Raw genomic sequence first — 10,077 nt, 5'->3', positions numbered from 1 at the left:
AGCACATGGATAGCCAGCGAACAGTTGTTCCATTGAGCGCTGGAAAACTTCGCTTGCTGAGTTTATGCCAAATGGCATCCTGAGAAACCGATAGCGTCCAAAAGGTGTGCTGAATGTCGCTAACCTGGATGACTTCTGATCTAGCTTGATCTGCCAAAAAGAATTCTTTGCATCGAGCACTGAAAACAAAGTTGCACCTGACATTTGGGTGGCGACTTCCTCCACGCTACGCACCGGATAGTGGGGTCTCTTTAAAGCAGTGTTCAAGTCTTTGGGGTTGATACACAGCCTTACTTCCTCTTTGTCTCTTTGATGTGCCGCTACCATTGCTGAAACGCAGTCCGTGGGCTCAGAGACGGGGATGATGACTCCTTTGTTCGTCATCTTGTCGAGTTCAGCTTTCACACGATCCTGCATTGCCAAGGGAATGCGGTGCGCCGGACGTACAACTCGTTGCACAGCTGGATCCACTGTCATGGAATAAGTTATCGGCAACTCTCCCAGTTCGTCACTGAACACATCCTGGTATTGCTCTTTAATGTGCTTAACAAAGTCCGTTGTAGTCTCTGCACTGACCTGATGAACATGAGGGCTGAGGGTAACAAGATTTAGACGCATACATGCGCGGAACCCCAAGAGTGGTGTAACATCACGCTCTACAAGGAAGAAAGATAGCGTGTGTTGTTTTCCATCTAAACGACAAGACAGAGTGATGAGGCCTGCAGTTTCAATTTTGCAGCCTCCATAAGCCACTAGATTTGTGTTCTTGCCACATGGGATGATGTTCCCTCCTGAAATCTGTTGGAAAGTGTCTTTCGCCATTACATTACACTTTGCTCCTGTGTCAATTTTCATTTCAATCGGTTTGTCGTTCACATGCAGAGTGACAAAACCCTCGTCTCGGTCCTGTGCCGGATCATCCACTGTGTTCACAGATACTCCATCAACATACAAAGTGTCATCAGTGTCAGCCTGCTCAGACTGCTCTACCTCCACCTGATGAACTGGTTTTCTGGAGTAGTTTCTCTTTGTGAAGCCTCTTTTTTCTGGATTCTGACTCACTAACCTTGATTTGCAGCATTTCTTGTAATGGTTCATCCTGCTGACATTGCTGATCAAATGCCGGACATTTCTCCCTTTGCGCTGGATGGCTGCCACCACAATTATTGCAGTTCAAAATGGGCTGTGTGGCCTCTCGACTATTCCACGGTCTTTGCTGCCCTCTGGTGGACTTTCGCTGTAGCGCATCCACGGTGAACGTCTGCTTCGCCGGGGCTCTCGTGTTTTCCTCCGTCACCTCGTAAACGCGGCAGATTGAGACGGCTTTGTGGAGAGTCGAATCACTGTCCCGTAACAGGGCCTTCCTAACGCTGTCATTAGTGATTCCACACACCATCCTGTCACAGATTAGCTCTTCTGTCAGCTCACCAAAACGACAACTTTTTGCCTTGATCTTCAAATCGCTTATGAATGAGTCAATTGTCTCACCTGGTCTCTGATTTTGGGTGTGAAACTTGTGCCTTTCCATCGTCCTGTTGTGTTGCGGGTTGCACATATCTCGAAACTTGCGTTTGAGACACTCCGGATCTTCATGGGACTCGGCGGGAACGAGGACAGCGCCATCGTCGCCCGGCGCCCTAATTTCTGCTGCGTAGACAAATGAACGCTCCCGTTCTGTAGCTTCCGCTCCTGAGAGATTGAGGAGGATATACGCCTTCGTTTTAGCAGGTTTATCCGTGTGCGCCGCCTCGATAAAGATGTCGTATTCCCTCTCAAAAATACGCCATTTCTCGGCAATGTCTCCCTCGAACACAAGGGGGTCGGGTCTTCGGAATCCCTCCGCCATACTTAACAAGCACAGTTAAGACGATTAACTGTCTTCTTCTGTTTTCTTTCCTTCACATAAAAAACAACAACTCACGGTCGGCAGGTCCGAAACGTCTTCTGACACCATGTAAAATGTTCGTGCAATGAGAACAGATACTTATTTTCGGTAACACGTCTTTATTGCCTCTTACTCCCGTGCGTGGCTTTTACAACAACAAGACCATAAACTAGAACCCGAGCATGCGCAGCACGAACCTACGGCAACTGATGTAGGACATACATCACAATGAACATGCGATCATTCTAGTGCATGATCTACAGGCTGGACTTCATCGTGCCTGGAGATCCGGGAGAAGAGGACCGACTGTGATCGGGGTCTGGGTCTACGTTTCACGCTTTGGTGTTAATGCTAGTACATGATGACGATGTTTGCTTGCAGGTTAGTGGGGGGATGTTAATAATGTTGTGCTCATTGCTGATGTGAGGGGCTGTGGGGGTATTAGGGTTGGTAATCTGTATTAGTTACCACAGCTCCTTGCTATGCAAGCTTTGCGGGGTCCCCTTTGGGGCCCGTAGGGGGGGTTAGCTCCCGCGTTTACGCTGTAAACAAATTACTGTTAGTGATTTCCATTTTGTCTGCACACACTCTCTGCTGGCCGGGTTCGGGGTCCAAGCTAATGCCCTTGGGGGGGTGGGCGCCACGGATCTTGTCAGGGAGTGAACATATAGGTCACATATAGGTTAGTGAGGTGACCCATTCGGGCCACCTCAGCAGGGGGACTGTTAGATATTTGAGTTCTGCAGCACGCTCACAATACACAGGTTGCACAAACACTCTTAGTTTCTTTATCTCTACATACTTTGTGGTAATAATCACACACATAGATTAATCACATATAAAGCATCACATTGTTAACTGATACATGGAGGACCCTAACGGCCCATCCCAGGAGGAGGGTGTAAGCACCCCCTGGGAGGAGGGTGTTTTGACGCCCACTATAAAGATCACTGCCGTAGAACATTCGGGACTCTTCTACAGAGTCCCCCCCCCCCCCCCCCCCCCCCCCCCGCGTCTGTAGGAGAGTCCAGCGCTGTGTTTCCTTACCAGCTTTGTACTTACTGAAAACATTCTGTAAACTTGATTCGTTTTATAATCCTGACTCATTATTGAATAAACACCTCCAACACGAGATATAATAAAAGAACCGGGGAAAAAGGAGAAATCTAACAGCGACATGCGGAGGCCACGTGGAGGCTGTCTTCTCCTTGTGAAGCACTTTGTGGCTTGTTGTCTGTGAAGGTGATCCATGAATAATATATAATATATAAATAACATTTACTTCCTTACTGAAGCTAAATGATGAGCTCAGGTAACGACCAGCAGGTCGAGCCTCGACGTCACCAACAGCAGAACCTGTCAGGTAAAGATGGACCTTGTTCGGATCATGGGTTCTGTTGTCTCAGCTGAAGAACTCAAGGTGGGACTTTTATTATTCCGCATTGACTCTACCAGGAACATGAGCGCAGTGAAAGTGGAGCAGAAAGCGGAGCAGCATCCGGATCAAACATCAACAGCGGCTCACGTTTCTGTCGGTCCAGAAGTTTTCAGCGTCCAGAACTCAGAACCTGCTGAGACGCTCAAACAAAGACTCTGACGCAGCTTAAAATAAGATCCATTCTACTTTCGCTTTTGATTCACAACCTGTGACAGTTCTGCCAAGTAACAAGTGACGTCATCGCTCAGACTAAATCCTGATTGGCTCAGACTAAATTCTGATTGGCTCAGATGGACGGGGAAGTCCGCTCCTCTCGGGTTTTGTCCTCACTTCACCCTTGATGGTCGGACTGGAAGCTTTAAAGAATCTTGTGGCTGTTCTGTTGTTTGAGCTGCAGATGGGACAGTTCACGATGAAGACCTCGGTTCTGGTTCTGGTTCTGGTTCTGGTTCTGGGTACAGGTGTACCTGGGGCGGTGGGAGGTGAGTTTCTATCCTGCTGTCTGGGTTGACGGTTCTGTCGTTGGACTTCCTGATATGTTAGGAGTCTAGAAATGTCCAAACGGTACCGACCCGTCATCTTAAAGTTCTTCCTGTAAAGTCCATTTACTTCAGGTCAAACTGGGACAGGAGGACAGAGGTAGTTCTTCCTTCTTTGTCCTCTTTAATTTGATGGGTTCAGAACCTCCGGCTCAGACGGACATCAGACCTGATGACGGAGGTGTGCTGGTGTCGGTCGGTGGTTCTGCTGAGGTCCAACAACAAACCGGTTTAGAGATGGTTTCCAAGCTGCGTCTTCATGATAGAGTTTGTCCACCAGAGAGTGGACAGCTTTATTCTCCAGCTGACAAATGTCCTGATCCGTTTGGATGGGTTCTGACCCGTGTCAGCCTCAGAACCCAGCATGGACTGGACCGCACGGTTTCCACACCGAACTATGAGCAGGGGACGGATTTGTTCAGCATTCTGGACGTGACACAGAAACAGGACGTCCACGTCTTCAGACGACGGCGGAGGTTCTGAGGAGAACAACAATGGAAGTGTCAGAACTCAAAGAGAACAAATCAGAGAACCTTCCTGTTGATACCTGAACAGAACCAACTGTTAGAACCAGGACGAGAAGGAAGAGACGTCAGCTGATGATGGAGGGAATGTTGGAACGTCAGAGGATCAGAATCCGCTCTGAATCCAACGGATATTATAACTGCTATTATAACTGGTGTAATAACTGCTGTTATAACTGTTGTTATAACTGGTGTTATAACTGGTGTTATAACTGGTATTATAACTGCTGTAATAACTGCTGACTGGTGTTATAACTGGTGTTAGACTGGCGTTCTTTCTTATATAGAACCGTGTCCTTCAAATATTAAATATATCAATATTAATGAGAAATATTCATCACAAAATCTGTTGTGAATGAAACAGGTTTTGGGTTCTGCAGGTTCTGCCCATCAGGACCTGACGGTGTTTCGGGACCGGGTCACGCCTTTATTTGTTGTGGTGCTGAAACCCAAATCTTTAGGGTCAAACCGTTTTAATTCACAAACTCTCCGACATCTGGCCTTGAAAATGATGCCAGTTATCAGCTGATGGTGGAAAATGACCAGCGCGACTTTGTGAAACCATAGAAGAAGAAGTTCTGCTGGGTTTCAGCTGCAGGAGCCTCAGAGTTCAAACCTGTGATCAGAACCAGAAGTTGTCATCGGTCACAGGTTCAGGTGTGAGTGGAGAGCAGGAAGTGATGTCATCAGGTGGAAACAGGTTCAACCTTCAGATCGTGATTCTGGTTTTTCTTTCAGAGACTCACTCTTTGAAGTATTTCGACACGGCGTCTTCTGGAGTCTCAAACTTCCCGGAGTTTGTGTCCGTTGGTTTGATGGATGACGTCCAGATGGTTCACTATGACAGTAAGACCAAGAGAGCAGAACCCAAACAGGACTGGATGGACAAAGTCACAGCAGAGCATCCAGAGTACTGGACCGAACAGACGAGGAACAATGTGGGGAAACAAGAAGTGTACAAATTCAACATGGAAACTTTAAAGAAGCGCTTCAACCAATCAGAAGGTTTGTTTGTGTTTATTAAATGTTGTGTTCATGCTGTAGGAAGTAAACACACACACACACACACACACACGCACACACACACACACACACACACACACCCACACACACACGCACACGCACACGCACACCCACACACACACGCACACACACACACACACGTACCCACACACACACACACACACACGCACACACACACACACACACACACACACCTCTGCAGGAACGCTTTTGCATCACTGCTGGGTCTCTAAAGCTCCGGGACACAGACTGGTTCTGCTGGTTCTGCTGGTTCTGCTGGGTCCAGTGAGGACCAGGTCGATGACTGGAGTCTGTCTCTCTCTCAGGTGTCCACATTTTCCAGCGGATGTACGGCTGTGAGTGGGACGATGAGACTGGAGAGGTCACTGGTTTTAAGCAGTATGGTTATAATGGAGAAGACTTCATCGTCCTGGACCTGAAGACGGAGACATGGATCGCTCCCAGTCCTCAGGCTGTCATCACCAAACACAGATGGGATCATGACAGAGCTCTGATGGAATACAACAAGCATTACCTCACCCAGGTGTGTCCTGAGTGGGGGAGGAAGTATCTGGAGTATGGGAGGAGCTCTCTGCTGAGAACAGGTAGAAGCACATCACCTGGTGGAGTTTCAAACCAACAACCTTCATGTTCCTCTGCTGTTTCTGACCCACACACAGAGACACACTCTGTCCTTTACCTCTCTGTCCTCCTTCTCTCTCCTTCAGTCTTCTTCTCCTCTGCTCCTCCCTTCTTTTGTCGCCTCCTCTCCTCTGAGGTTTATTTGCGTCGTTTCAGTGTCTCTGGCGACAACAGTGACTCCTGATGACGTGTCTTTGTCTCCTCCTCCAGATCTCGATTCTCTAACGTGTCTGTCTCCTCCTCCAGAGCTCCCCTCTCTAACGTGTCTTTGTCTCCTCCTCCAGAGCTCCCCTCTCTAACGTGTCTTTGCCTCCTCCTCCAGAGCTCCCCTCTCTAACGTGTCTGTCTCCTCCTCCAGAGCTCCCCTCTCTAACGTGTCTTTGTCTCCTCCTCCAGATCTCTCCTCTCTAACGTGTCTTTGTCTCCTCCTCCAGAGCTCCCCTCTCTAACGTGTCTTTGTCTCCTCCTCCAGATCTCTCCTCTCTAACGTGTCTTTGTCTCCTCCTCCAGATCTCCCCTCTCTAACGTGTCTTTGTCTCCTCCTCCAGAGCTCCCCTCTCTAACGTGTCTTTGTCTCCTCCTCCAGAGCTCCCCTCTCTATCGTGTCTTTGTCTCCTCCTCCAGAGCTCTCCTCTCTAACGTGTCTGTCTCCTCCTCCAGAGCTCCCCTCTCTAACGTGTCTTTGTCTCCTCCTCCAGAGCTCCCCTCTCTAACGTGTCTTTGTCTCCTCCTCCAGAGCTCCCCTCTCTAACGTGTCTTTGTCTCCTCCTCCAGAGCTCCCCTCTCTAACGTGTCTTTGTCTCCTCCTCCAGAGCTCCCCTCTCTAACGTGTCTTTGTCTCCTCCTCCAGAGCTCCTCTCTCTAACGTGTCTTTGTCTCCTCCTCCAGAGCTCCTCTCTCTAACGTGTCTTTGTCTCCTCCTCCAGAGCTCCCCTCAGTGTTTCTCCTCCAGAAGACTCCTTCCTCTCCCGTCAGCTGCTTCGCTACAGGTTTCTACCCAGACAGAGCCGCTCTCTTCTGGAGGAAGGATGGGGAGGAGCTTCATGAGGAGGTGGAGCACGGAGAGATCCTCCCCAACCATGACGGAACCTTCCAGATGAGTGTGGACCTGGACCTTTCATCGGCGGCGGCTGAAGACTGGAGGAGGTACGACTGTGTGTTCCAGCTCTTCGGTGTGAAGGACGACTTGGTCACCAGACTGGACAAAGGAAAGATCTGGACCAACTGGGGTGAGACTGGGATCAGGGGGTGAAGGTGGGGACACATTTCTGTCTCTCTGATGGTCCAGATCATGGGTTTGAAGAGTTGGACAGAAGTTTTGTTTCTTTCATTGTTGTTTGCTGTTTTCTGTGTAACTTTAGAGTTCAGATAATCAATAAACCACCCGGGACCCAGACAACGGTACCAGAACCCTAACCCGGTACCTGCACAGAAGACGGAAGCCTTTGAATCAGTGATAGTTCTGTTGGTGGTGGCGGTCCGATGTCCACTGGGCTTTCATTCATGCAGGACGATGTCAGTAAAGTCAGTTCATGTCCTCAGCGGAGGAGGTTCTGATTGGACCTGGATCTGTTAGCAGGACGATCCAGAACCACGGATGAGGTTCTGATTGGACCTGGATCTGTTAGCAGGACGATCCAGAACTGCGGAGGAGGTTCTGATTGGACCTGGATCTGTTAGCAGGATGATCCAGAACCACGGATTAGGTTCTGATTGGACCTGGATCTGCTTGTTAGCAGGATGATCCAGAACCACGGATTAGGTTCTGATTGGACCTGGATCTGTTAGCAGGACGATCCAGAACTGCGGAGGAGGTTCTGTTGGACCTGGATCTGCTTGTTAGCAGGATGATCCAGAACCCAGTGAATGTTGACGTGAAGCTAGGAGGGTGGGACACGGGTCCAACATGAAGTCCTTCAGTACCGTGGGAAGACACGTTGATTCTAACGCTCCTTTATGAAATCAGCGTTCTTCACCACGTTCCTTCGTTTCTCCAGAAGCTGGGATGTAAAACGTTCCCCATATTCCTGATGTGGACCAGGATGTTATCAGAACCTTGTGTTTCTCCATGAGGACAGGTCCACAGAGCTGTGGGACTGTCCAGCCTCAGCAGAGGGACGCAGCGTTCCAGCGCTTCGGAGGTTTCAGTCTGGAGTTGGAGAAAAAGTATTTTGGATCCAATTCATTTTTCAGAAGTTTCTAGTTTTAAAGTCAAACCTCTGTCAGAACATTAGAACACACTAGAACATTAGAACATTGGACGAGTCTCCCTGAGACTGGAACCAACATCAGGACAGAAAGCAGCACAGACCGTCCTCCTGTGGACAGGTGGACATGAAACCACCTAAACAGGACGGCAGGACCACCAACCAGGTGGTGTCCGTCTGCAGGACGGTTCTGTTGGGACATGGACGTTGTTCTCTGACTTGTTGTTTTCTGCTCTCCAGAGGAACCCACTAACGTGAACGCCATCATCATCATCATCATCCTCGTCATCGCTGCAGCGGTTCTTCTCGTCCTCCCGGCTGCCGTTGGATTCAAGCGGTACAGACAGAGGACAGGTGAGCGACCCAGACAGAACCAGTCTCTGTCTCCTGGCTTTGATTGGACACTTTGACCTGATGAAGCAAACAGGAGGTGGTTTCAGCTTCAGAGTCCACTCGCATCCGTTCACGTCACCTGATGCGTCTTTGTTATCCAGGTAAACCTCGTCCACCTTCTGAGGACAGCGCTGAGCTCACGAAGAGACTGCAGCCAGAGGTGGACATGCAGCCAAAGGTGGACATCCAGCCAGAGATCATCATCCAGCCGGAGAACGTTGGGACAAGGACAGAATGAACGCAGTGAGTGTCTTCGTGTGGGACACTATGTGTAGAAGAACCTTCTGACACGGGGAGATTATTCTCTGTCAGACTTGTGAGACAAGATAGTCTTTGTCCTTTGGTGTCTTTTCCCCAACAAAAGGTGAAGTTGTTTCACCTGAAGGGATCTGAGGTTGTTGGACAAAGACAATGAGTCCACCTGGACATTTAAGGTGGACTGATCGGGTTCGGGTGTGGCTTCGTGGCGTTTCTGCTCAGTTCTGTTGGTTCTGTCTCTGCAGGGTTCTGGGACAAGGAGCGGTGTCCCCACATCGTCCTGTTTGAACTGGAGTCCACCGGGTCTTCACCAGAACACGATCCGATCAAAGACATCAGCGACGAGGATCCAGTGATCGATACTTATTGATTAGAGTCTAAACGGTGTCATTTAAATATTTCGGGGATTGTTCTCGTCTCTCTTCTCTGGAGACGTCAAACAGGATCTTTAAGACTGTCTTCATCCGACGTCCTTAGAACGTCCTCCATCATTACACTTTAACTCTTCGGCTGCTGGGTTGTTTGTGCTTTCCCTTTGTCCTATTGGTCCTCCTGGGGTCATGTGATCCGAGACGAGAGACATCTGACGGCCTCTAGAGTCGTCTCTGCTGTCCGTCCTCAGAAATCCTTCCTTTTCTTCCAGTCCTCCTGGAACCTGCGGCGGGACTCGGACACTAACGAGTCCGGAGGTGTCGGAGTAAACGGGCGTGTCTTTGTTCCTCCTGGACTCCGCCCCTCCCCCAGTGCTTCCTGTCTGTTCACGGATCACAATCACTTCCTGTGTTGTTAACGAGACGAAGGCTGAAGTCGTCCTGCTGGTTCCTTTCTTTAGACAGAAATTCTGCTTTACAATAAAATCCCACATTTCCCACGTTTCTTGTTTGATTGCTCCGTCTCCAATCCCATGAATATTCCCAGTCTCATTGCTCCGTCTCCAATCCCGTGAATATTCCCGGTCTCATCGCTCCGTCTCCAATCCCATGAATATTCCCAGTCTGATTGCTCCGTCTCCAATCCCATGAATATTCCCAGTCTCATTGCTCCGTCTCCAATCCCATGAATATTCCCAGTCTCATTGCTCCGTCTCCAATCCCATTAATATTCCCAGTTCGATTGATCCATCTCAAATCCCGTGAATATTCCCAGTCCGATTGATCCGTCTCCAAGC

General features: G+C 49.3%; 1 protein-coding gene across 1 annotated transcript; it reads left to right on the top strand.

Moving 5' to 3' along the window:
• Positions 1–3,675: 3,675 nt before the first annotated feature.
• LOC137914336 (major histocompatibility complex class I-related gene protein-like) lies at positions 3,676–9,780 on the top strand. The gene is made up of 7 exons (XM_068757941.1): positions 3,676–3,805; positions 5,125–5,391; positions 5,736–6,014; positions 6,978–7,280; positions 8,499–8,612; positions 8,753–8,894; positions 9,155–9,780. The coding sequence occupies exons 1-6, from the start codon at positions 3,721–3,723 to the stop codon at positions 8,887–8,889; spliced, it is 1,185 nt and encodes a 394-aa protein (XP_068614042.1). The 5' UTR covers positions 3,676–3,720; the 3' UTR covers positions 8,890–8,894; positions 9,155–9,780.
• Positions 9,781–10,077: the final 297 nt, after the last annotated feature.

This window comes from Brachionichthys hirsutus, unplaced genomic scaffold, assembly GCF_040956055.1.
Source record: "Brachionichthys hirsutus isolate HB-005 unplaced genomic scaffold, CSIRO-AGI_Bhir_v1 contig_971, whole genome shotgun sequence".
Classification (NCBI taxonomy): Eukaryota; Metazoa; Chordata; class Actinopteri; order Lophiiformes; family Brachionichthyidae; genus Brachionichthys; species Brachionichthys hirsutus.
This window is presented reverse-complemented; position numbering and strand designations above follow the sequence as displayed.